The sequence below is a fragment of the Anolis sagrei genome, chromosome 4, assembly GCF_037176765.1.
Source record: "Anolis sagrei isolate rAnoSag1 chromosome 4, rAnoSag1.mat, whole genome shotgun sequence".
Lineage (NCBI taxonomy): Eukaryota > Metazoa > Chordata > Lepidosauria > Squamata > Dactyloidae > Anolis > Anolis sagrei.
In genome coordinates, this window is record NC_090024.1 from 89,074,000 (window position 1) to 89,101,077 (window position 27,078).

At 46.1% G+C, this 27,078-nt stretch overlaps 1 protein-coding gene across 1 annotated transcript; it reads right to left on the reverse strand.

The window, feature by feature from the left end:
- Nucleotides 1–2,440: 2,440 nt before the first annotated feature.
- LOC132774539 (serpin B4-like) lies at nt 2,441–26,511 on the reverse strand. The gene is made up of 8 exons (XM_060774729.2): nt 26,423–26,511; nt 9,731–9,916; nt 8,966–9,016; nt 6,933–7,076; nt 5,624–5,741; nt 5,346–5,488; nt 4,709–4,864; nt 2,441–2,946 (listed from the first exon to the last, which is right to left on the reverse strand). The coding sequence occupies exons 2-8, from the start codon at nt 9,896–9,898 to the stop codon at nt 2,536–2,538; spliced, it is 1,191 nt and encodes a 396-aa protein (XP_060630712.2). The 5' UTR covers nt 9,899–9,916; nt 26,423–26,511; the 3' UTR covers nt 2,441–2,535.
- Nucleotides 26,512–27,078: the final 567 nt, after the last annotated feature.

A 27,078-nucleotide genomic window follows, 5' to 3' on the forward strand; every position in this document is an offset into this window, starting at 1 on the left:
CCTCCTCTACTACTCCTACTATCAGTTGTAGCATTGCCAACAGACTCTACCAGGCCTGTAGCCAGGATTTTGTTTCGGGGGGGGGGGGGGCTGAGTTTGTTTCAGGGGGGCTGAGTTTGTTTCGGGGGGCTGAGTTTGTTTCGGGGGGGGGATGAGTCTGAGTGAAAGAGGGTCTACCCTAGCAAACCTTTTGTATCGTTACCCCAATACCCCCATGCATATGGGATATATTGAGTATAGTGATCAGATCATGATATGAATAAACATAGCAATTTGCACCAGTAAGGCCTTCTCGTGGACCACCATCAGAATTTCGGTGGGGGGGGGGGCTGAAGCCCCCAGCTACATGCCTGGACTCTACTACAACAGGGCCACAGCAACACGTGGCAGGGGATGGCTAGTAGTGTATATGAATTTAATAGCCTTCACTCACCATTCAGCCACTCCTCACTGTGCTCACAACATTCTGGAACTTTATCACAGGGTAGCCCCTTATTGAGAAGAGGTGGCGGATATTCTAGAGTTTGGCTGAAGCACCAGCGTATCTCAGAGCTTCAGCATACTATGGATATTACTTCAGAAGGTAGAATTTTTCTGAAAAGGCACAAATATAATTCTCTTTTTTCCAAGGGTGCTCTGCTTTACTGTTAACTCCTATAAGGAGCTTTCCTTTGCTTATTTGTTTTATTTTTTTTCATAATCTCTGTTTTCTGATGACCTGGTGTGAAAAAGGAGAATGACTTACCTGATGAGCTGCACTACTCATTAATACTGCAGATCCTTTTCTGTGTAGATTCAGGTGGCCTATTTCTGTATTCTCATCTGCCAGCTCTGATCCATAATTCCAGCTCACCATTTGAGAATATCATAGTAATACTGAGACTATTTATGACATCTCTGACTCCAATCAGGGGGCAGGCCAGGGATGGAGTGATTTGACCCTGCAGATGTTTTGTATTTTCTCTCCCATCAGCCTCATACACTATAGGCCAGTGGGTCCTCAACCTGTGGGTTGCCAGATATTTTGGCCTTCTACTCCCATAAATCCTAACATCTGGTAAACTGGCTGGGGACCCACAGGCTGAGAACCACTGCTATAGGCAGTAGTGAGGGATAATGGGTGCTGAAATCCAAAACACATTGCAGGGTATTTCCCTGGTCCTTAAACTTTCCTTATTCTTTGCAGCTTCATTTTTATTTTGATCCCAACTATATTAAATATGTTTTAATAGTTTTTAACTGGGATTTTTAAAAATACTGTTTATATTTAATGTTTGCCTATCTGTATATTTTAAATTGTATGCTGATGATTTTATGTTAAGCCGCTCTAATTTTATCTCTCCTTTGGGAGAGATAAAATGAGGTATAAATTAGTAATAATCATTATCGTTGTCATCATCAACAACAAACAATCCCATTGCATCCATACCAACAAAGTTGCATTAGACCAAATGTTTGGTACATTTTTAGAAACAGTGCTCCCTCTAGTGATGGTTTGCATATTAATATCACTTGCTTCTCATATGATTTTTTTGGAAGTTCGTTGATGATTGTGATGGCTGAGATTACATCTCTTGCTGAATCACATATTTGCTAAGAAAATTAGATTGCAACTCCCATGATGTGCAATGTTTCCTATGTAATGGATTCCTATTTATGCAATAATGCAAGTTCTATCATGTCAATTTATATGTGCCACAAAACATACGATGTAACCAAACAACTCTTTTTCATCAGATTAATCTTCAGCTGCTGATTCATTAGGAGATAATGAGTATGGGAGATTCTCCTAAAGATTATGTTGCCATTATCTTTTATGTGTTCTCCATTCTTGTTGATTCTGAGTGTGAGGTCAATTTACTTGTGAGAAGGTGACACTACACAAGATGGGTTTTGTCATGACATTTGCAGAAAAGAACCCAATTTCTTGACACTGATGGATTTTTACATTTCTAAAATATGCGCCAGCCTTCTTAATACTGTTTTTATAGCATTTTTTACAGAGAGGCATGAAGAGTTTCATTTGGATTTATTGATTTATTTATTTAATATTTCAAAGAAGTTTTTGAGAAGTGATAGGAAAATGCAGTGAATGAATCAATAGCTTAGATATTTAACCTGCTATTTCTACACTCAGAAAAAGGAAAGTCTTACAAAATCTGGCCTTGTAAGATTGTGGTTCTTTTGCAGAAATATTCGCTTGCAGAAGATGGGCTCTGACATAAGACAGAATGGAAACTGCAGTCGAGAAATCTGAAGATGTGGAAAGGAAGCATACTATAGACACCATATCTCCTTTAAATGGAGAAAGCAGAAGTCAGGCATACAAATAATGAAAGGTTTAAGATGCATTTGCCTGTGTATGTAAAAGAGACATCCAACCTAAAGTTCTGTGATTTCTTAAGAGATGAAAGTCTTGCTATGTCAGTCAAGAAGAACATTGCATTTGTAGTATATTTATTTTTCCCAGAACTCTTAACATTTTCGGTGCACGACCAAGATAAAGTTTCTTGTGATTTCAGCATCTGGTGATCATCATGGTGAGGAATATCTGCCACCAAAAAGGATACTCCCAGTGCTATTATGTCTTATTAAAAACATGAAGGGACGGTCAGCTGTAAACTCTGGAAGAATTTCTGCACTGTATGGCACCACTTCTATACCAGTAGCAGCAGCTGCTTCTGTACCCTCTTCATTAACATCAACATAAGCTTTATGAGTGACCTTGGACACAACCAGATTACGATCCTGGTTTTTTGACATGCCTGATAAGTCAGCTTTTCCCTGTAGAAACACATCAGTCATTTCCATGGCTTCTAAAATTGGTACGAGTTCATATTTTTCTTCCAGTTTGAACTTTGGCATGAAAACTCTCATTTTTTGTTTCTTCATATGTGCTGAACTGGTCCATTCTTTCAGCTTCACACACGTGAGTTCTCTTTCAAGCTGTAAAAATATAGTGGGAAGGTGTAGAAACATTATTAAAACAGATAATCTTTATCTAAAACCATTTATATAAAACCTGCTAACCTGGATCATTTGGCTTGCAGAGCTGTTGAATGATAGCCTTCCTCAGAGCTCCTAAATAATGAAGGATTTAAAGAATAACTACGCAAGTTGTGGTTTTGAGAAGCAAAAGTTTATTGTTGAGCTTCATGCCTTTCTCAGGTTGGATGAGGGAAGAGCAAATCCAACTGAAGAGAAGGTGACACCTCAAGCAGCACTTCCACAAGCACTGGCTGAATCCCTTTTCAGCAAAACTACATATATCATCAAGGGTACCAGCATGCTCCTTTGGTTTGTGAATGGTTGTATAGGTGTGTGGGATTGAAGGTGTTTGTCAGTAATTGGCTGTAATGTATATGTGGAGGGGAGCAGCATGCCATTACTACAGGGCTCACATTCATTTTAAGTTATTACCCCACCCACTGCTAGCATGTGAACCAAGACAAAATTGTCTGGAGCCAGTTTTCCCAAGCTGGGTTGTTTAAATTAATGACAATCAATATCAACTACATTTCCCTGTGAAGCACAGGCCTGGGGGAACCCAGAACTGTGGGTTAGATGTAGCCTCTTGGACTCTTGGCCCTCTCTCCCAAGAGCTCTGCGCAGCCACGTATCAAGCCATGCCCTCCTGCAGTGAGGAACACCCTACAGGCACATGTTGCTGCGCGGGGTTGTGTCAAGCCCTCGTTTTCATGGGAGGACATGGTGGGCCGCTGTGTCCTCCTGCGAGGAGGAGTGCAGGCACAAACAGCTATGCATCCCCCTCCTCCCGAGCCCTATGCAACCGCATGTGAAACCCTCTCCACCATGTCTGTTCTAGTGGAGAGCAACCTTCAGTATTTCAGAATTGAAATGGAAAGCTCTCCTGCATTTTTAAATGTGGTTGTAAACTGACATACAATTAAAGACACAGAAAACTGAACCTTTTCAAAATGCAGTAAGTATTTTAAATGAATGAAGTTTTGCTGACTGTTTACTTAGAATTCATCTATACACAGACCATTGAGTCTGAATGGGTGCCTGCAAAATGCACACCATCAATGCACATCCCAAACTGTACATTAAAACCTCATCAGAAAGTTGGAATAAGTCAGATAATGTCCATATCAGAGTATATCACATGCAGGACTTGAAACTGGACTCAAAAATGTGGAGCGCTTGTCAGGACACCACTAGTGCTGACACCCTTAGTGGACTGGTTAAGAAAAAAGAATCCTGGGTTTGATTCCGGTCCTCATTAAGTGGATACTGTGTCCATTTTCCCAGCCTTAAACTGGTTTGTGTAGGCACTGTACAGCAAAACTGGTTCGTTTTAATCCAGCTCTAAACTGTGCTATAGTGTCAGTGTAGAAGCAACTTTACTTGTGCAGTGTAGATAAGGAATGAGATATTCAACATTTAAAACTATTTCTGTAAAGGTATTTCAGCATCTGTTTGAGTCTTATAAGATTAATCTGCCAATAGTTAATATTGAAAAAAAGGAAATTGATGAGATATTGAAGAATAAAAATAGTCATTTAAATATCACACTACTGTATAGTTTAAATAAAAAAGGATGGTGGGATCAGGTGATTCATCTTATTCTTCTCATTTTTAAAAATATTAAAAACATAAGTAGCTACTGCAAAGCCTATCTTAATCTAAATTTAAAATTTTCATTTAATTTCCATTGCTGATATTGGTAGAAATCAGACAAAGATACCTGGTCTGGAGATTCTTTGTTATCTGGCAGAAGAATGAGCATACTTAGTTCATCCTGATGATAAGGAAGCTCAAGGACTTGCAAGGGTGGGCTCTTTATTTTAGCCAGATTAAATTCATCTTCCAGGAACATCATCTGCACTGGTTTACTCTGATTCTGCAATAAACAAAGCAGCATTTAAACATTCCTAGTATTCCATAGTAGCCTGATAAGAAACTGTATACATAATACATGAAATGTTGACTAAAGTCAGCTAATTGACATAATTTCCAGTGTCAACAAAATTTAAATTCAAGAAGTCATATGCTGCACAGCTAGTGAGAAAACCCCAACTTGATCGTTGCAGTTCTTGGAAACATATGGGGGACCAAATCCCACAATTAGTCCCAACTGGAACAAATCCACTAAATTAATGGGAACTTGGCAAGTCAACTCTTACACTGATTCAATTATCACCTTTCATTTGGTACTAACAAAATCTTCTAAACCAACATAGCCATACTGGCCAATATATTTTGAGAGACGTAAGTCAAAGAAATGTAATGTTTTAAGCTCTAAATCTGTGTACTCCAGGTTATTATGGAACCAATCATAATGGATACATTCCCATGTCTGCAAGCTTTTAGACATACCATACCTTGCTAGTCCAAAATGGTGCTTCGTGTGTTTTCTTTGGATCAAATTTCACCTTCCACTTTCCTTTGAAGTATATGGCATTCACTAAGATCAAGACAGCATCTTGGGAAATACTCCCACTAGGAAAGAGATCCTTGATTTTACCTTTTCAAAAATAAATTTAGATTATTGTCTTTTTATTTAATTATTTTTTTAAAAAAATCTGTTTTGAATTGTGATGTAGAGAAACACACAAAATAATGATATAAAGTGAGCGAGAAGGGATACATGCTTTCTTACCATTTGTCTGGCTTTCAACCCAAGAGTTAATCTTCTTTCTGACTTCTTCTGTTGCGTTACTAAAGTCAACTCTTTCCAGTTCAGCATGGTACAGCTCCTTTGTGGAATGTAAGTATTGCTGTGCATAATTAAGTACAATAAGGTAACTATAATGTTTATTTACAACAAATTGGAATTTCTATTTCCATGTTTCCTAATTTTGACTTTTCATGGTTTTAACAGTTGAGCTTTAAGTGGGAATCCTTTCCCCTTCAGATGTTTGTGATTTTAGCTATCAGCATCATCCAACATTGGAGATTGGTAATGATTTATCCAAGTTAACACTGAGCACATCTGGAAGGTCAACATCTCTCAGTATATTACTTAAGTGCAGACTGGAAAGTGTAAGACAAAGAACCTACTAAGGGGCCAATAGGTAAATTTATTACGAACCAAAATAGCAAACATGTTCATGCATGTATGTGTGGGGTGGCAATGTATTTTTCTGGCCCGGCCTACAGCCCCTACAAATGAAGAACCTGTATCAAATTTAGCACACAGTCCTCCCATGATCAACATAACATACCAGCAAGGTCTGGAGCGGGGAGGGTGGACTACGGATGATGAGATTTGCAGTACATTTACCTGCTTTGAATCTGATTTCAACTGACCTTGGCCCCCACTAATGATGGACCTGGACCAAACGTGGCACACAGACACCCCATGATACGCTTTACACACTGGAGTGGTATAGAGGAGCATTGATAATGGACAATAGAATTTCCAGTGCTTTCACCTCCTTTGGCTCCAACTTTCACAGTCCACTGCAACCCTCACAAATGACAGACCTGGACCAAACTTTGAACCCCCCACAACACACTTTACATCCTGGTGAGGTTTGGGAGAGGATGGACCACAGATGATGGGATTTGCAGTACATTCACTCACTTCCAGAGACCACTGCAACACCCATAAATGATGCATCTGGACAAAACTCTCACACAGACCCCCCTCATGGCACACTTTATATCCTGGTGGTCATGTTTGGGGGAGGATAGACCATGGACTATGTGATTTAAAGTACCTTCACCCAAATCCAGAGACTACATGTTACCTCATCACCCAGGATCTATTCTGGGCCAAGTTTTGCACAAAGACTTCCCATGTTGCATTTTATATCCTAGTGGAAGATGGACCACAGACAATGGGATTTGTAGTACCTTCCCCCATTTCCACAGGCCACTGTGGCCCCGATGAATGATGGACCTAGACCAAATTTGAGACACAGACCTCACCCACGGGAAGAGGTATAGAAAGCAAAATTTCTTACCTGCAAGAACTCATAACTGTTTGATCCATACAGTCTGTTGGCAATATTCAGATCATAATCTTTGGTAGGCTGGTTGATGGCAGATAAAAGTGCCTTGAACTGTTCATGAGGTCCTCCAGATTTGTCACACTGTGCCCCAGTAACCTTTAAAGAGCAAAAGCTGTTTAACAGGACATCTGTTGTCTTGTAAAGAACAGTTTAACATATACTGTAAAGCAGGCTTTACAACAGAGTGTGAAAATACTGTATGCCATTTTGGACTACAGCTGTGATAATACCCCATCCAGTAACCACACCTACCATTCTGTCTGCAGAAGGTCTGGGAGTTGCTATCCAAAGCACACACTTCAGCACTCAGAGCCAAAATAACAAATAATATAGTTATGACAGTGAAATGCTCATGAAAATGCTCTTACCACCTCATCACATGGAGGCCAAGGAGTGTCTTCTCCCCACTTTTTGGCACTGCTGGCATGCTGCTGGCACAGAGTCTGCTGGAGCCCATCAGATGACGCAAGGCTACTTCCAGCAGGGCTCCATGCCAGCAGCATGCCAACAGTGTGCTGACAGCGCAGAGACATGCAGTCCTGACTCCTCATTCAAGAAGATGGGGAGGTAGTGGGAGGAAGCTGGGAACAGTGGAGAAACATGAGAAGGATCCCATGACCAACCTTGGTAAGGGGACAAAGCAGTATGCTGCCCCACAGTTTTCCCCGCTAGCCCTCAGCTTCTAGGCCTACATGTGATGAGGTCCCTAGAAGCAAAAAGATATAATCTTCACTAAGACAGAGGAGCCCCCAGTGGTGCAATGGGTTAAACCCTTGTGCTGACAGGACTAAAGACCAAGTGGGAGGTTTAAATCCGGGGAGAGTGAGCATGAGCTCTCTCTGTCAGGTCCAGCTCCCCATGCGGGGATATGAGAGAAGCCTCCCACGAGGATGGTAAACCATCAAAACATTTGGGCACCCCCAAGGCAACGTCCTTTCAGATGGCCAATTCTCTCACACCAGAAGTAACTTGCAGCTTCTCAAGTCACTCCTACCACACACACACACACACACTGATAGTGAAAACAAAGAAGGAAACAGCCAACAGTTTGCTGGTATCACAGAGACATGCAGCCCTGACTTCTCATTGAAGAAATTGAGGAGGATGTAGGAGGATGCTGAGAATAGTGGAGAAACATCATGGGAAGGGGTCCCATGGCCAACCATGGTAAGGGGACGAAGCAGTGTGCTTCCCCACGGTTTCCACCTCTATCCCCCAGCTTCTAGGCCTCCATGTGATGAGGTCCCTAGAGGTAAAAAGTTGTAATCTTCACTAAGGCAGTGCAAACAAAGAAGAAAAACAGAAATGGGTTTATTTGAATTACTTTTTCAAAACTAATTCCAACCAGCATACAGTTGGCTTTGCTGGCTTGGGGAACCTGAGAACTGCAGTTAGAAAACTAAATAAATAGAGCTGTAGGACACTAAACAAACTAGGCACATTCTTGTGTTTTGGTGTATGTTTTCTACCCATTCAAATATAACTAGGATATACAGGGTGGGTCAAAAGTAACAAAGGAGTCTGATGTTTCAATAACATTTTGAAAAAGAAATTGAAAAGATTTTACACAAAATGTTATGTAATTTTCTTTCCTGTATATACTGTATATGATACTGTGATATTGTGACTTTAAAAGAAAAAATAAAGAGGTTATTAGATATTGAAAGTTCTTCATGATTTTTGGCATCACCCTATATTACTTGGGATGCCAAATACCTTGGTAAAGAGCAAACAGGGTAGTGCCATTTAGGTGTTTTGTAGTCATTTTCAAATGTTCAAATCCCCATTGCATGACTCATTTAGTTAATGCACACAGCAGCCTTACTACACCAGATCATGTACAAAGACAGCAGCTAACTGCTAATGGATTTGTTTCTGATTTGGGATTAAATACCATTTTGAAAAGGTAATCTGTCTAAATTTGCATTTTGTCTTCCTTAGTTGGAGAAGTGAAAGAGACAGAATAAGACAGATAATACTCTTACAGGAACACCCTTCGAACTTCCAGATCCACCAATCTCAGTGAAGTGAAGGACCTGCAACATAAAATGTGAAATGAGAAACCTGTCATTGTGGTCTGCACAATTGTGGCACATCTTTTTTTTTAATGAGGCAAAGTAAATGCACGCACATTCTCACACAGGTGATCTTAATGATGCGAGACAGGTCCTTTGACATATATACATATATACCTCTTTTTTCCCAACACAATACTACTATCCCTGTGCCCAGAGGGAGCTGCCTCACTCATTGCTTTATGTCTATGCTGGCAACATTGTATGGAAGAGTCTATGATTAGTTTTGAAGAAGCTCCATATTTTGTTTAAAACACAAATAGAAAAACACTGTAACATGCTGCATTGTTGGGCATGGATATAGACTTATGGAGTGTGCTCCCCTTAGACCTCAACCACACATGTACTTTCCACTTCTTGTGCATACAAGATCCCAGACCCTAATTGCCATTCCTGAACCTCAGAAGAAGGGATGTGAAAATCTTTCATTTGAATTTTCACTGAGGTTTTTTTTTAAACATATCTCAACTACAGTTTCTTCCAATCCTTGTTTCATATAAGTTGTGAAGCACTGTATTTTTCTCATATTGCATTTCCACGTTTCATTTTTAAAAATAACTTTGTGTTTCAGATGCCAGTGAGGGACATTTCCAAGTGATTTCCCCCACAGCTGGGATTATGGGTGGGCCTTACAACAATACTGTCCCACATTTTCCCTTGTGACGGGATGATTACCTTTTCCATCTGTTTAGCAGTGTTCCCTCTGGCACCCATAAGGAGCATGCTCAGAGCTGCTGAGATACTCAGTGGGGAACAGAAGATGTTTCCCCCCTGACTGTTTTTCAACAGTATTTTCAGAAGTTCCACAGCAAATTCAGTGTTTGCATCAGTGAGGGTTTTCATGGTTGAAGCCAAAGATACCTGTGACAATAACAGAAACACAATAACATATCATTTAGAAGCGATATGTGGCTTATGATTCTGGCTTAATATACTGCCAGGTTACAGTTTCAGGATTATGAGATATTGTCTTATGCTGTATCAACTGTCATTGTATATTTCTTCCCCAGGGCCTTCTTCCAAGTGGCTGCGGGAGAGGGGGGGGGGTTCTAGTAAGGCAACGATGGCTGCATGTTTCACTCCCATTGGCTATCAGCCCCCATTCATGCCAGTTAGCTGTTCCAAGTGCCAGAATGAGCTCTCCTAAGCTTGCTCCAATCTACACCCCACCCTCCCTCCCTATGTCTAATGAAGCAGTTTTTATAGTTTTTAATTTGTAATTACTTTGCTGGACTGTTTGAATAGGCCATGGATCCAGGATTGGGAGACTAATATACCCAAGGCACTCTGTATGTGGTTTGGAATCAGTCTTCCTCAGTTTGGAGTGAATGTTTGCCACTTGCCCCTAGTGGCTGACAGATTAAAGACCTCATCACACTTATCTAAATCAGCATCCTTGATGCTTCCCCTTCCATCTTGAGGATGGAACCCCATGCCAGCTATTTCACAACATCATGTGACTTCTGGAAGGGGTCCTGCCCTCAATTGGGGTGGAGGCATCATTGGACACTTTCCCCACAACACGGGAGGCTTCCCATGTTGTCCAATGGAGCCAGCACATATTCTTGCAGAACGGCGATGCTCCCCACATGTGATGGGAGCTGTGTGTGGGGTGATTTGCCCCACTGCCTCCATGTTTTCTCACCGAAGCCAGGCAAAGCTGGACTCTTTACCTGGACCTTGTGATGAGGCTCTTAGGCTGATGCAGCACAGTTGTTAACTCTCATGCCATCCCTTATGGGATCTGACATAGATTCAGATCTACTGGTTCATTGGTTGATTGATGCCTAGATCCAGGCTTATGGAGTGTGCTGCCTTTGGACCACATCAACCCTTTTAGACAGTTGTAACTAAATAAAGTTGTGGCATTTTTCTCCAAGTTATGGTGTATATCTGAGGTTTGGTTCTTTATCCAGAGTATATTTCATACCCGAACATGCAATTAAGCTAAACCAGTTAAAAGTCAACCACAACATGCTCTTTGGATAACCAAAGAAATAATTAATTGAAAAGAAAAGTGGATGCTTCCAATCTTCTTGAGGTTTTAATATGTGGGAAGTTGTTTGGATATATAATGTTTGATTGTGGGATGGTATTATTTCCAAACCTGGCAATTACTCTGATTTCCTTACTTTGACAGGACTTCAATTGGGCTTAATAGTAAGTCATTTTGGTATGTAAGTCTTCCTTCAAATGAAGAAAAGAACGATGTCCAAACAAATGCAGCGTTTGTTTAGTAACCACTGTGGCTTTGTTGTTTGTTGTTTGTTTTTTGTCAGTAAGCAATAGCAGCCACCCTTTACTGAGCCTTACCTGTAAAATTGAGAATGAGGTAGAAGAAGGTGGCTTTACTCTATTGTTGAAAAACAATGTAGAAAGCAAAAATTCTCCCTCCTAAACATGGATAAAACTTCCAGTTTCTTCTATATATAATCCCAATTCTATTAGCATACAGGTGGGGCTTCTGCTTCAACATGTGAGTGGTATGAAGCTTGCCTTAACTTATGGTTTCCCCATTTTTCCTCTGTCACAATATACCTCAGTTTCACATGTATCCACAAACCAGGCTATTGTTTGTAAGACAATGACACACAATCTTTTTCTAGAAATTAAGGAACCTTTGAAACCACTCAGTTTACTAAGACCTTTGCTGAACACATATTTTGGAAATTGTGTAAGGGACAATGTCTCCAGTTTGCTGTGAGGACATAGCAGAGAACATCCATATTTAATACAAGGTGGACCAAAATTCACAAAGAGTTTCATTATTTAATACCACCTTTATGTTTACAATACAGCAAAGCTTTCCAAGCTTTGTGTTGACTGCAATGTGTAGGTGTGTTGCACGAATGTAAGGGGAAATAACAAAAATATTATTTTTCTTCGTGGTCTCTGCGAATGCACACTTGTGGAGAGACTGCGCCTGCGCGGGCTCCAACGGAAACTTCTACATTTTAAAACTTTTCAAGTTTTGGCGGTAACCCCGCCCAGCCCCGTCAGGGGATAAAAGGGCGCCCCGCGCATACCGATCCAATTCTTTTTTTTCCGCCGCACGGCTCGCTTCGGTACTTCTAGTCGAATAGTTGGATAGTTTCTCTACAGAGTTTCCTCGGGTTGTTCGACAGTATTATGTCAACAACTCGCTTCAAAAGATGCGCGAATTGTCCGAGGAAGATCCCTGATTCGGACAAGCACGCTCTTTGCCTTTTGTGTCTCGGAGAGGCACACATTACTTCTTCGTGTCGTCATTGTCAATCGTTGACGGCACAGTCCCATAAGAACCGGGTCCATCGGCTTCGATACCTTCTGTACCAGCAGACGTTGGCTCCGGTACCTTCAACATTGACATCGGCATCGACGTCAGCTGCGGTATCCAGGCCTTCAGCATCAGCTTCGACGTCGAAGGCAGCATCGACATCAAAATCTGTCGATCCCTCGGTGGAGGCCGAGCCTCGCCAGACAAGGGCGAAAAAGGCTGCGCAGAAGAGGCCGAGAGCAGCTATGTCGACAACCTCTAAAGCCTCGGTGTCGACAGCTTCTAAGACCACAAAGCCTACGAAGCAAAAGACTCCATGCACGGTCACGACCGAGACCATACGCATCCGGCACTCTTCGACCAGTTCTGTGGCGTCGGTGAGATCGATCAGGTCCACGAGGTCGACATCGGCGACTCCGCCATGTTCCACGGCGGTTCGCATTGCCTTCCGCCGGTCTCAAGAAGAGTCTTGGCGTGCTTCCACCTCATCCTCCGTCCCGCCCACCCCGGGCAAGTCTGTGTCAAAGACAGCTCAGCCACCGGCAAAGAAGAAGAAGACGATGCCGCCTCCATCCTCGTCTTCTTCTTCTTCACGAAAGCAGACCACTGCCTCCTCGGCCACCTCGTCGGCGAGGTCATCGCCGTCGCAGACTGCTGAACCCCAACCGGCACCACAACCTGCCCAGGAGCCACAGCCGTTGCCAGAACTGCCGTCGGAACAACCTGAGTCCCCGGTGATCTCGGTGGACACGGTGATCGAGGCACCGACTCGACATGTGACAGCCAGACAGGAGCTTTTCCCGTCGGTCACGACCTTGACAACTGTGATGGCAAGACAGGAGACTTCTCCAGTGTTGGAGACTCCGGAAAGGGGCAGACAGACTATGAGACTGGCCCGTGCCATTCAGGCCTCAGCCTCAAAAGCCCCCCCCAGTGGCTCTACTGCAGCGCCCGAGTCGCGATGTCTCCTCATCCCCTCCTCCCCAATCCGTGGCTGCTGATGATGAAGAGGAAGATGGCGAGTTACCGGGATCGGTACACTCGGGGTCTGTGTTATCTCTCGGGATCGAGAGATCACCCACTCACGACGCCTATTTATTTATTTATTTTATTTTATTTGATGCACTTATTAACCGCCCTTCTCAGCCCATAAGGGCGACTCATGGCGGTGTACAGTACACATAAAAGACAATTACAAAAAAGCCAGTTTCAACAACATATAAACTATACAACAATTACAGACTACACTAAACATCCGCTTCGTCTCTTAGTGGAATCATAGCCAGTCTCATATTCCTTGTTCCATTCCAGTTCTCATTACCGTATTGTTTAGCACTTAATTAAATGCCCTCTCGAACAGCCATGTCTTAAGGCTTTTTCGAAAGGACATGAGGGAAGGCGCCTGTCTGATGTGTGCAGGGAGAGTGTTCCACAGCCGGGGGGCCACCACCGAGAAGGCCCTCTCCCTCGTCCCCGCCAGCCGTGCCTGTGAGGCAGGCGGGATCGAGAGAAGGGCCTCCCCAGACGATCTCAAGGTCCTCGTGGGCTCGTAGGCCAAGATGCGGTCAGAAAGGTATTTTGGGCCGGAACCGTTTAGGGCTTTGTAGGCCAAAACCAGCACCTTGAATTGGGTCCGGTAGCAAATCGGCAGCCAGTGGAGCTGGGACAACAAGGGCGTTGTGTGCTCCCTGCCACCCGCTCCAGTTAGTAACATGGCTGCCGCGCGCTGAACCAGCTGAAGCTTCCGGGCTGTCTTCAAGGGCAGCCCCACGTAGAGAGCGTTGCAGTAGTCCAGGCGGGATGTGACAAGAGCGTGTACCACCGTGGCCAAGTCAGACTTCCCGAGATACGGGCGCAGCTGGCGCACGAGCCTGAGCTGTGCAAATGCTCCCCTGGTCACCGCTGAAACCTGGGGGTCCAGGCTCAACGATGAGTCCAGAGTCACACCCAAGCTGCGAACCTGCGCCTTCAAGGGGAGTGCGACCCCGTCCAGCACAGGCTGTAACCCTATACCCCGTTCGGCCTTGCGACTGACCAGGAGTACCTCTGTCTTGTCTGGATTTAGTTTCAGTTTGTTCGCCCTCATCCAGACCGTTACAGCGGCCAGGCACCGGTTCAGGACCTCGACAGCCTCCTTAGTAGCAGGTGGGAAGGAGTGACAGAGTTGGACATCATCTGCGTACAGATGACACCGCACCCCGAAACTCCGGATGATCTCACCCAGCGGCTTCATGTAGATATTAAACAGCATGGGGGACAGTATGGAACCCTGTGGCACCCCACAAGTCAAAGGTTGTGGTGCGGAACAGGAGTCCCCCAATAACACCTTCTGGGTGCGGCCCTCCAGGAATGACTGGAGCCACTGCAGAGCAGTGCCCCCAAGACCCATTTCCGCAAGGCGCCCCAGAAGGATACCGTGGTCGACGGTATCGAAGGCCGCTGAGAGGTCCAGGAGCACCAGCAGGGACACACTCCCCCTGTCTAGCTCCCGGCGCAGATCATCCACTAAGGCGACCAAGACCGTCTTGGTACCATGTCCCGGTCTGAAACCAGACTGTGCCGGATCCAGATAATCCGTGTCTCTCAAGAATACCTGGAGTTGTGAGGCCACCACGCTTTCCATGACTTTGCCCAAGAAGGGGAGATTGGAAACAGGCCGAAAGTTGTCTAATTTAGTGGGGTCCAGTGATGGCTTCTTCAACAGCGGCTTTATGATAGCCTGTTTTAGGCTCGCTGGAATCTTGCCTTCCCGAAGGGAGGCATTCACCACCACTGTTACCCACTCAGCCAATCCCCCTCTGGCCTCCCTCAGAAGCCAGGATGGGCAGGGGTCTAGGATGGACGTGGTGGGCCTCATTCCTCCAAGTATCTTGTCCACATCCTCGGGTTTCACAAACTGAAAAGAATCCATCAAAATAGGACAAGCAGGTGCTCTTGTTACATTCTCGGAGTCTGCATCTAACGCGGCGTCCAGCCCAGAACGGATCAAGGCGACTTTGTCTGCAAAGAACCGAGCAAATGCTTCACAGCGCGCGACCGAATTGTCAGGGCTCCCACCTGCAGTGGTGGGAGTTAAAAGACCTCTGACAATCCGAAACAACTCCGCCGGACGGTTCTTTGCAGACGCAATAGTGGCCGCAAAGAAAGTTTTCTTTGCGGCCTTTATTGCCGCGGCATATGCCCTAAGAAAGGACACAAACCGTGCTCGGTTTGACTCGCTCGGATCTGAACGCCACACGCTCTCTAGTTCCCTCTTCCTTCGCTTCATCACTGCCAGCTCCTCAGTAAACCAAGGGGCTGGTTTAGCTCGGCTACTTGAGAGGGGACGTTCCGGAGCAATCATGTCAATAGCCCTGGCCATCTCCCCATTCCAGAGAGCCACCAAGGCTTCGACATGGTCACCTACCGAGGTGGCGGGAAAATCCCCAAGAGCCGTCAGGAATCCATTCGGATCCATCAGCCTCCTGGGGCGGACCATCTTAACAGGTCCTCCACCTTTGCAGAGGTTAGGGGGCGCAGTGAGCCTAAATCTGATCAGGAAGTGGTCGGTCCATGGCAACGGAGAGATGGACAACTCCTCCACACCGCCACCCTGTTCCCATCCCTGGCAGAAAACCAAATCCAATGTGTGTCCAGCACAGTGGGTGGGGCCAGATATTTGTTGGGACAGCCCCATGGTTGCCATGGCAGACATGAAGTCCTGAGCCGCACCTGTGAGGGTCACCTCGGCATGGATGTTGAAGTCTCCCAGCACAAGGAGCTGTTGAGACTTCAACGCCAGGCTCGAGACCACCCCCGCTAGCTCAGGTAGGGAGACTGTAGTGCAGCGAGGTGGACGGTACACTAACAGAATCCCTATTCTGTCCCGGTCACCCACCCTCAGGTAGACGCTTTCAAAATTTGCGGTCTGCGGGATGGGGCACCTGGTCAGATGGATGGAATCTCTATAGACCACTGCGACCCCGCCTCCCCGCCCTCCGGATCTCGGTTGGTGCTGCACGGAGAAGCCCGGAGGACAAAGCTGGGTCAGATTTACTCCTCCAGCTTCATCCAACCAGGTCTCCGTGATGCACGCCAGATCTGCCCGCTCGTCCAGGATTAGGTCCTGGATCCAGGTCGTTTTTCCGTTGACAGATCTGGCGTTCAACAGCACCACCTTCAGTCCAGAGGGTCCGCTCACCTGGTTACACCAATTTACCTTAGGAGACCGAATTGGAATTGTTAATGTTTTGGATAAATGGTCCGAATTTGGCCGAATTTGAGGTCTCCTTTTCCCGCATCTCCTCCTTCCCACCACGACCTCTATGGGGGCCCCTCGGCTAGTGGAACACCTCCCCTCCTCCATGCCGCAGTTCCTGACCAGGGTCTTAATCTCTATTTCATCAGATGTTTGAAATGTTGGCGTTTTTTCTTGCCAATTACTTTGGTCTTCTTTGTCCCCCCTCCCCTCCTCATTGTTCTTCACAGGCTCCAGCCCACTTCCTCCCCTGCTTCTTCCACCAGTCAATAGTATCAGAGACAGTATACATAAGAGGGTGGGGGACCACATGGATGGGAACAATACACTTCGGTAGATGGTAAATACAGATGGTAAACGTTCAACCGCAAAATAGGGTGGTCCCTAGAGTGCTAGAGTCTTAAGTGCAACAGTAGTAACAGTAGCAAAATCCACGGCTACAAGGGTAGTTCTTAAAGTGCAGGAACTTAAAGTGCGACAAGATATTAAAGTGCAACAAGCCCAAAACTTGGCCCTCAATGCTACTAAAGTGCGGCAGGGGGACTCGGGGAAGGGACAAAGTGCAAAAACAGTTGGCGACAGAGGCAGGCGCCTTTAAAGTGCTATGCTATGCTCTTATTATCACATTAGCAGCAAGTTAGGATGGAACTATAACGTTCGATGTTGGCAATATGTAAACACAGTAAACAAGAGATTGACAGTTGGCACAAGTGCTATGATTCAGATGTAAAACAGACGATTGATGTAAGATAGCGGATGGACCTCCGGAGGTGGTCGACACGGTGGCGGTCGGCCCAGTTGGTCTCTATCCGGTTAAATTGCGCAGGCAACACAAGGCCAAGGCAGGTGCAACACAGCTTTATAGTCACTCCCTCCTTGGAGGATTGCTGAGTCGCACCCAGTTGGAAAGGGCCTGGGGCTTCTCCTACTCACAAGTAGTCCAGGGCAGCCAAGCTGGGTGGAAGGATTCAGGACCCCTGTGGCAGGAGCAGCAGCAGTCTGAGACTAGGCCAAGGCAGGTGCAACACAGCTTTATAGTCACTCCCTCCTTGGAGGATTGCTGAGTCGCACCCAGTTGGAAAGGGCCTGGGGCTTCTCCTACTCACAAGTAGTCCAGGGCAGCCAAGCTGGATGGAAGGATTCAGGACCCCTGTGGCAGGAGTAGCAGCAGTCTGAGACTAGGCCAAGGCAGGTGCAACACAGCTTTATAGTCACTCCCTCCTTGGAGGATTGCTGAGTCGCACCCAGTTGGAAAGGGCCTGGGGCTTCTCCTACTCACAAGTAGTCCAGGGCAGCCAAGCTGGGTGGAAGGATTCAGGACCCCTGTGGCAGGAGCAGCAGCAGTCTGAGACTAGGCCAAGGCAGGTGCAACACAGCTTTATAGTCACTCCCTCCTTGGAGGATTGCTGAGTCGCACCCAGTTGGAAAGGGCCTGGGGCTTCTCCTACTCACAAGTAGTCCAGGGCAGCCAAGCTGGATGGAAGGATTCAGGACCCCTGTGGCAGGAGCAGCAGCAGTCTGAGACTAGGCCAAGGCAGGTGCAACACAGCTTTATAGTCACTCCCTCCTTGGAGGATTGCTGAGTCGCACCCAGTTGGAAAGGGCCTGGGGCTTCTCCTACTCACAAGTAGTCCAGGGCAGCCAAGCTGGATGGAAGGATTCAGGACCCCTGTGGCAGGAGCAGCAGCAGTCTGAGACTAGGCCAAGGCAGGTGCAACACAGCTTTATAGTCACTCCCTCCTTGGAGGATTGCTGAGTCGCACCCAGTTGGAAAGGGCCTGGGGCTTCTCCTACTCACAAGTAGTCCAGGGCAGCCAAGCTGGATGGAAGGATTCAGGACCCCTGTGGCAGGAGCAGCAGCAGTCTGAGACTAGGCCAAGGCAGGTGCAACACAGCTTTATAGTCACTCCCTCCTTGGAGGATTGCTGAGTCGCACCCAGTTGGAAAGGGCCTGGGGCTTCTCCTACTCACAAGTAGTCCAGGGCAGCCAAGCTGGGTGGAAGGATTCAGGACCCCTTTGGCAGGAGCAGCAGCAGTCTGAGACTAGGCCAAGGCAGGTGCAACACAGCTTTATAGTCACTCCCTCCTTGGAGGATTGCTGAGTCGCACCCAGTTGGAAAGGGCCTGGGGCTTCTCCTACTCACAAGTAGTCCAGGGCAGCCAAGCTGGATGGAAGGATTCAGGACCCCTGTGGCAGGAGCAGCAGCAGTCTGAGACTAGGCCAAGGCAGGTGCAACACAGCTTTATAGTCACTCCCTCCTTGGAGGATTGCTGAGTCGCACCCAGTTGGAAAGGGCCTGGGGCTTCTCCTACTCACAAGTAGTCCAGGGCAGCCAAGCTGGGTGGAAGGATTCAGGACCCCTGTGGCAGGAGCAGCAGCAGTCTGAGACTAGGCCAAGGCAGGTGCAACACAGCTTTATAGTCACTCCCTCCTTGGAGGATTGCTGAGTCGCACCCAGTTGGAAAGGGCCTGGGGCTTCTCCTACTCACAAGTAGTCCAGGGCAGCCAAGCTGGGTGGAAGGATTCAGGACCCCTGTGGCAGGAGCAGCAGCAGTCTGAGACTAGGCCAAGGCAGGTGCAACACAGCTTTATAGTCACTCCCTCCTTGGAGGATTGCTGAGTCGCACCCAGTTGGAAAGGGCCTGGGGCTTCTCCTACTCACAAGTAGTCCAGGGCAGCCAAGCTGGGTGGAAGGATTCAGGACCCCTGTGGCAGGAGCAGCAGCAGTCTGAGACTCTATGAGGCTGATCCTCCATCTCCCACTGACAATGTCCGAGCCTTTGCAGATCAAATGGCTCGTATGGCTGATGCCCTAGGCCTGGAGGTGAAGCAGACTTCCAAGGCAGTGCAAGATCCTGTGTTTAAAAGAGTGCAAGCGGAATCCCCACCCGCTCCTCTTCTACCCTTCCCTACCTCCTTGAAGTGATCCAGGGCTCCTGGAAAACCCCTTCCTCCATCCCTCCAACCTCTAAGAAAATTGAATCATGGTACAGAACGGACGATGAGGGCTTGGAGTGGCTGAAACACCATCCCGACCCTAACTCGGTGGTCGTGAAGGCGGCTCAGGGGTTTGGAAGACAATCGTCGGTGCCGTCCGACCGTGAGGGGAAGAAGTTTGATGCGGTGGGCAGGAAACTGTACTCTGGTGCCCTCCTGCTGGCCCGCATGGCCAATTATGGCGCTTGTATGGGCGCATACCAGCAAATTCTCTGGGAAAAGGCAGCCCCATTTTTCCAGAGAATGTCTGACGAGGATCGCACTGCCCTCGCCACCCTGGCTCAAGAGGCGAACTCTCTGGCGCATCACCAGATGCAGATGGCCAAACACACGGGAGACACTGCGGGCAAGATGATTGCTCACGCTGTGGCAATCAGGAGGCATGCCTGGCTCAGATCTTCTGGCCTCTCTACTTCGTCGAAACAGGTGATCGAAGACCTTCCGTTCGACACCCTGGGGCTCTTTAACGCCGGAACGGATGACAAGCTGAAGTCAAACCACGACTTCAAGACCTTGGCTTCTAAGTGCGGTTTCGAAAATCAAATCCAGGCACAGAGGACCAGATGGTTCCAGTACAAACGCCGGCACACAGTTCCGTACCGCACCATACAGTACCGCCAGCCAGCCCGTCCCCTGCATACCTCCCAACAGACCCACCCTCAGCAACCTCAACAGCAAAGGAGGCAGCACCAGCAGCAACGCTCGCGATCCCGCCAGCCCTCTGGAGGCAACCAGGCTAGGCGCCGCATTTGACGCCCTAATGGACGATACCGTTTGTTCCTTCGTTACAGATGTTGTTCCCATGTCCCTCCCAATGGTACCCGCCCTCATCCTTCCATCCGGCTCAACACCGTTCGGGGATCGCCTGACGAACTTTCTCCCTGCATGGGAAAATATCACCTCAGATGCATGGGTTTTAAAGATTGTCGATGAAGGCTATGCATTGGAGTTCGAGGAACTCCCACCAACAGGGCAGATTGTCGATACCGAACCATCCTCGGCAATTCTGACAGAAGTCGAGACCTTGCTTCTGAAAGGGGCAATTTCCCCTCTCCCGGACTCTCAAAACCATCGAGCCTTCTTCTCCAGATACTTTACTGTCCCAAAGCCGGATGGCTCCCTCCGCCCCATCCTCGATCTCAGAGACTTAAACTCCTTCATCGAACCTCAAAAGTTTCGGATGGTGACGGTATCGTCCATTCTCCCTCTCCTCAGATACGGAGACTTCTTCGCGTCCGTCGATCTCCGGGACGCTTACTTCCATCTCTCAGTCAGAAAACATCACAGACGCTTCCTGGCCTTCAGGGTAGCGGGACAGACGTATGCCTTCAACGTCCTCCCGTTCGGTCTCGTGACGGCACCGAGAACTTTTACCAAATGCATGTCGGTGGTCGCAGCAGCCCTCAGGAGGGAAAAAATCCGCATTTTCCCTTACCTAGACGACTGGTTGTTGGCAGCACGCTCTCCGGACCTTCTGCGGCTTCAGGTGGCAAAGACACTTTCCCTCCTCGAGGACCTGGGCCTCCAGCTGAACGAAGAAAAATCCCATCTCGAGCCCACCACTTGCATAAAGTTCATCGGCGCCATGTTCGATTCTCTCTCCCAGACGGTCTTCCTTCCAGAGGAGAGGTTCAGGGCTCTTCGAGCCGAAGCGCTCAAAGTACGTCGATCCCGAGTGGTCCCGGCGAAGCAGATACAGGTCCTCCTCGGGCACATGGCCTCCACGGTGATGGTGACACCATTGGCGAGGCTCCGCTTCCGTCCCCTCCAGAGATGGTTCTTGGATCACTTCAATCCCATGCGGGACAGTGCTGCGAAACGATTGCTGATACCGAAGTCGGTGAAGGACTCCCTAAACTGGTGGATGAACCGCCAGCATGTCTGCAAGGGCGTTCCGTTCCACCCAGAACCCCCAGCTCTCACGATCACGACGGACGCCTCGATGTTCACATGGGGATGCCATACAGGAGACCTCTCAGTCCACGACCTCTGGTCTCCACAAGAAAGGCAGTGCCATATAAATTACTTAGAACTGCTGGCAATCTTCAAAGCCCTGAGGGCGTTTGCCCTCCTGGTCACGGGGAAGTCGGTCCAGATCCTCACGGACAACATGGTGGCTATGTTCTACGTGAACAAGCAGGGAGGAACGGGCTCGAGAAAACTTCTCAAGCTGTCACTGGAACTTTGGGACTGGTGTGTGGCCAGGTCGGTGTCGATAACAGCTTTGCACCTCCTGGGAGAGGTCAACGTCGAGGCCGACGCACTCAGCAGAACCAGGGCAACCTCTCATGAATGGAGGTTGAACCCCGACGAACTGGCAATGATCTTCAAGGATTGGGGCTTCCCGGCCGCAGACCTTTTCGCGTTACTCTGTTATAGGGACAGAACTGCTCTGCTCCCTCAGTTCGGTGCCTGGCTTGCGCCGAACACGGTGCCGGGGTGTCTCAGGGACGCGTTCCTTCTAGACTGGTCGCGGCATCTGCTCTACCTCTTCCCTCCCTTCCCGCTCATCCCGAGGGTGATCGAGAGGATCCAGTCGGCGCAAACGAACTGCATCTTGATCGCGCCGGAGTGGCCACGACAACCGTGGTTCTCGGTCCTTCTCCAATTATCCAAGGGATGGATGAGGTGCCTTCCACTTCGGCAGGATCTACTCTCCCGGGAAGACGCCCAGCTTCTCCACCCCGACCTCGCTTCTCTGCATCTTTCGGCGTGGAGGATCCAGTTCTGAGATCCCTGTTTCCAGGAGTTCTCCCGATTCTGGAGGCAGCTCACAAGCCAGCGACCAAAAAGTGCTACTCGGCGTGCCTTAACCGCTTCCAGGCCTTCCTCTCCGAGAAGGGCCTAGACGACCATCAACCATCGGTACCGTCAGTTCTCTCGTTCTTGCTGCACCTTACCGAGCGGGGCTTGTCGCTGTCGTCACTCAAGTCTCACCTGGCAGCCATCTCTTGGCAGCTTCAACGGACAGGAGAAGCCTCCTTGTTTAAGGATAGCTCCGTGAGGTCTTTTCTGCGGGGTTTCAACAACCTGCACCCCCCAGTCCGCTCCCCGACCCCGGGTTGGGACCTTGACGTTGTGCTGGATCGGCTCGCACAAGCGCCTTTTGAACCGGTGGCATCGATTGACCTTCGGCTTCTGTCGTGGAAGGTCGCCTTTCTTGTCGCTATCACCTCGGCCCGTAGGCCTTCGGAACTTGCGGCACTGCGTGTGGACGAACCGTATTTTGTTGTCCACGAGGACAGAGCAGTCCTCCGCACGGACGTGACATTCCTCCCTAAAGTTGTGTCCCCTTTCCATGTGAATGAAGACATTGTCCTCCCTTCGTTGTGTCAGTCTCCCTCTACCCCGAGGGAAAAAAGACTTCATATACTCGATGTGCGGAGAGCTTTACTCTGCTCAGTCTCGAAGGACTCAGAGACTGTTCGTGACATATGCCCAGGAGAAGGTGGGCCTACCAATCTCAGCGCAACGCCTGTCCCATTGGATCACCTCGGCAATCGAGCTTTGTTACCAGCTTGCTCGACAGCAACCCCCCTCGGTTGTCCGGGCTCGGACAACCAGGGCGATGGCGACATCGACAGCCTTCCTTAAAGGGATTCCCCTGGACGCTATTTGCAAGGCGGCCATTTGGAAGAATCCTCAGACATTTGTCTCGCATTATAGACTAAATACCAGGTGTACACCTGACATGGCCTTTGGGAGGGCAGTTTTGGGATCGTGTCCGCCCTAAAACTTTACGAAGTCTTCTTCTACGTGATCGGTACCGAGAGTTTCTTCGGTACCGTATATTGTTGTGAATGTTATTACCATGTTTTTACTTGAATTCAACTGTTTACCGGTGCTAGTGACTGTAATTGCACCTCTACACTCGATGCCTTTACTGCCTGAGGCACAGGCAACCTTGCACTATGGCCTAATGGGGCTCATCACGGGTAGTGTTTTGTGTCGATATCGACGTCTTTTACCCTGCAAATGTGTTTTTGCACTTGTTAACAAAACTGTTTTTGTGTAACTACTTAATGTGCCCTCATTGCAATGAGTGTCTTCAACAATCACCATGTTGTTTATTTCAAGGGTCATGAGTTCACTTTAATTGTTTAAAGAATGCCCTCATTTGTTGAGTGTCCTTCACTGTTGATTGGTCACCCTCATGTGACCGGGAGGATCACGTACTCCCATAACTTTTATGCACTGTGCCCTTCTTCGGAAGTGATTGCAATCTCTTGTTTAGTAAATGTTTGCACTTAATAAAATTGTTTGGCCTTGACTTGAATGGTCGGTTTGCATTCTTCCCGCCTCCGGGACCTGAGCTTGCTAGTCTCCACAAGTGTGCATTCGCAGAGACCACGAAGAAAAATGGTAGGTTACATACCTGTGACCATCTTTCTTCAAGTGGTGCTCTGCGAATTCACACTAACCCGCCCAGCCTCCCCTCTAAGCAAACCTCCAATTTCTCGCTACCGTAGCGGCGTAGGAATTGGATCGGTATGCGCGGGGCGCCCTTTTATCCCCTGCCGGGGCTGGGCGGGGTTACCGCCAAAACTTGAAAAGTTTTAAAATGTAGAAGTTTCCGTTGGAGCCTGCGCAGGCGCAGTCTCTCCACAAGTGTGAATTCGCAGAGCACCACTCGAAGAAAGATGGTCACAGGTATGTAACCTACCATTATCATAGAAATCATTTTTAAAAAATATAGATGAAAATGTTTCATGAAATATGTTGTGTCTCCATAAACTTCTTAATTACAATTATGAATGTGTCTATGTCTATGTGTCTATGTCTTTTATAAGGGGTTGGTTTAAGGATTTGTTAGTAAAACTGAATGATTGTGTCATGAAATGATGCTTGCCTAAATCGTGTTTTATCAACATGAAATATTTTGAAAGCTCTGGTATACAGTATAATCATCAAGCCCCTTTGTGACTTGTAGCCCACCCTGTATATATGCAGATTTGATTTGCAGGGACAGATTATAGAAGCCTAAGCTCTCAAAGAAAAACTACTGATGGTTAAAAATCCAGTCCAATATATCCCAGCAATTATGGGTGAGCAAAATGTGTGGCTGTAACTTCAGTTGGCATTTTCAGGCATAGATGCATGGAGGCAAAAATCCCATAAATAACTATTGACATGAACCTTAGGTTTCTATCAGCAATACAAACACCCTGGTAGGGACGTACATATGTTGACTCAGAATATTTATAATTTGATATTTTAAATATTTCCATAGCAAGCAAGGGTTTTTCTGATTAGTTCAAAAATAATTAGCTATCAAATTAATCTTTAAACATACTGCTATATGTTTATTTATTTATTTATGACATTTATATGCCGCCCTCCTCAGCCCGAAGGGGATTCAGAGCGGCTTACAAGGTATATATACATACAGTATATATTATTAGCATAGTACAATATCAGTATTAAATATTACTATATTGTACTATACCATTATATTGTAATATTATTAGTAATATTACATGTAATATAAATATATAATTATAATATATATTATTATTATTAGTATATTGTATTACATTATAATATTATAAATATTAAATGTATATTATATTATATTATATTATATTATATTATATTATATTATATTATATTATATTATATTATTAGAATAGCACAGGGGACAAGGTGGAACTGTCCCCTGGCCCCCTCTCTCTTTACTCTGGTCCAGAGTAGCAATTTATGCTGTGCCAAAAATACAAAGAATTTTTGCTCAGGTTGCTACTTAGAGAGCATGACAATATGTTAAATAGAGCAGAATAAGGTTTTGGTTACCATACGTTGTATTTATAAGGTAGTGGAAAATGTGTGATTGAATAAATTAATATAATGTTGTATATTTATACTGTACCAAAAATATAAAGGATTTTAGGTCCAGTTGTTATTGATACCCCTTCCATACTGCTATATAATCTACGTTATAAAAGCAGATAATCCACATTATTTGTTTTGAACTGGATTATATGAGTCTACACTGCCATATAATCCAGTTCAGAGCAGATTAATGTGTATTTAATATGACAGTGTAGAAGGGACCTTAGAAAGCATGACAATATATTGAATAAATTTTGGTTACGTCGTATTTATAAGGTACTGGATAATGTGTGATGGAATAAATTGATACAATTTTAAAATGATAACAGTAAGAATAACTTGGAATGAAAAAGGTGAACATGCTTAATTAGAGACAGAACTGAGATTAATCCTGAAGAAAAAGATAAAGTATTATTATGCACCAGGCAAAAATCTGGTCTAATCCAGTTGAGTTCCAGATCTGGCTATTCATATTAGAGACTGTCAACCTTAATCTTCTGAAGAAGTAATCAATCAGACACCTACTCATTTTTATTAATCTGCTCACTCAGCAGGTTTGCCGGTTTGGATAGTTTAGCAATGCTATACCATTTCATTAGAATAAAGAGGACAGACTTGTTGTTGCCTGTTTGATCAACATAGGCTATTGATGAAGGAAACAAAGGGTGCAACACAACTTTTTGAAATGTATTTTGTGTTGTGCTTTTCCTATTTTTATACGTCACAGCAGATTCTATTTTCATATTATTGCAATCCACAAGATACTGATTTCACAGTGAGGGTTGATATAGTCCCATGAAAAACTCTTTCAGTTCACTTGGCGCTTTTCACATTGTACGCCTACTTGGTTAAATTCTCCAATTATAGTGTCCATTTTGAATATGAAAACTTCACTCTCTTGTGTCTCTAAAATTCTACATAATCTATCATCCTGTCCAATAACTACCCTCCTATTAGAAATTTGTTCACACAAGGATGCACACACATTTATAATATATACACATACAAATTTTACTCATGGGAAAGAAAAGTCTATGTGAAACCTACCTTTTATTCTATGGGAGAGATTCTAACTCTGCCGAAGAGATGAAATGGTGCAGTGAGTCCTTCTGGGCGTTGATATTTAAAGATGCAAATTTGCATAAAGACTAGCTTGTTGCAAACACACTTCTGGGAGTTCCTTGGAATTCAAAAACGAATACTGGAAATGTAAATGAACCTCTGCAGTACTCAGGCTACTGTGACTGCATCTAAGAATTCATATCTGATGAGGCAAATAAAGGCTATACAAGTAATGTAATGTATGTTGTAAGTGGAACACAAATATGTTGCAATTTGCCATTTTAGAAGAGGTTGAGTTCTCTGGAAGTAGAGTCACACTGAGATCATAGGTTTCCTAATGCAACAGGTGTCTTTTTGACATTATCTAGGATTTCATAGTGTCTTCCAGGTGTGATCAAGAAATAGCAAGGACAGTGTGGTAATATTGGATCCAGGGTGGAAAATTTCCCAGTGACTCGGACACTGAAGGGGCAAATTTAAGGTAGAGGTTGGTGGAAATCTTCATCTCATTTCATGTTACTGTTTTCATCCAAACCATATTTTTTTAAAATAAATATTTCCACTATTTGATGGCAATGACTTTCATGTAAATGTAGTATTATGGCCTTAGGGCATATCTCCAGTCTATGATTTAGTTATAA

Bases quoted from the DNA above. Each gene is read 5' to 3' on its own strand.
- LOC132774539 (XM_060774729.2), bottom strand. From the start codon at position 9,898: ATGAAAACCCTCACTGATGCAAACACTGAATTTGCTGTGGAACTTCTG. The intron at 9,017-9,730 runs GTAATCATCCCG...TTTATGTTGCAG, and splicing joins CTGCTAAACAGATGGAAAAG to GTCCTTCACTTCACTGAGAT. The intron at 2,947-4,708 runs GTATCTTTGTCT...ATATTTTTACAG, and splicing joins ACAAAGAATCTCCAGACCAG to CTTGAAAGAGAACTCACGTG.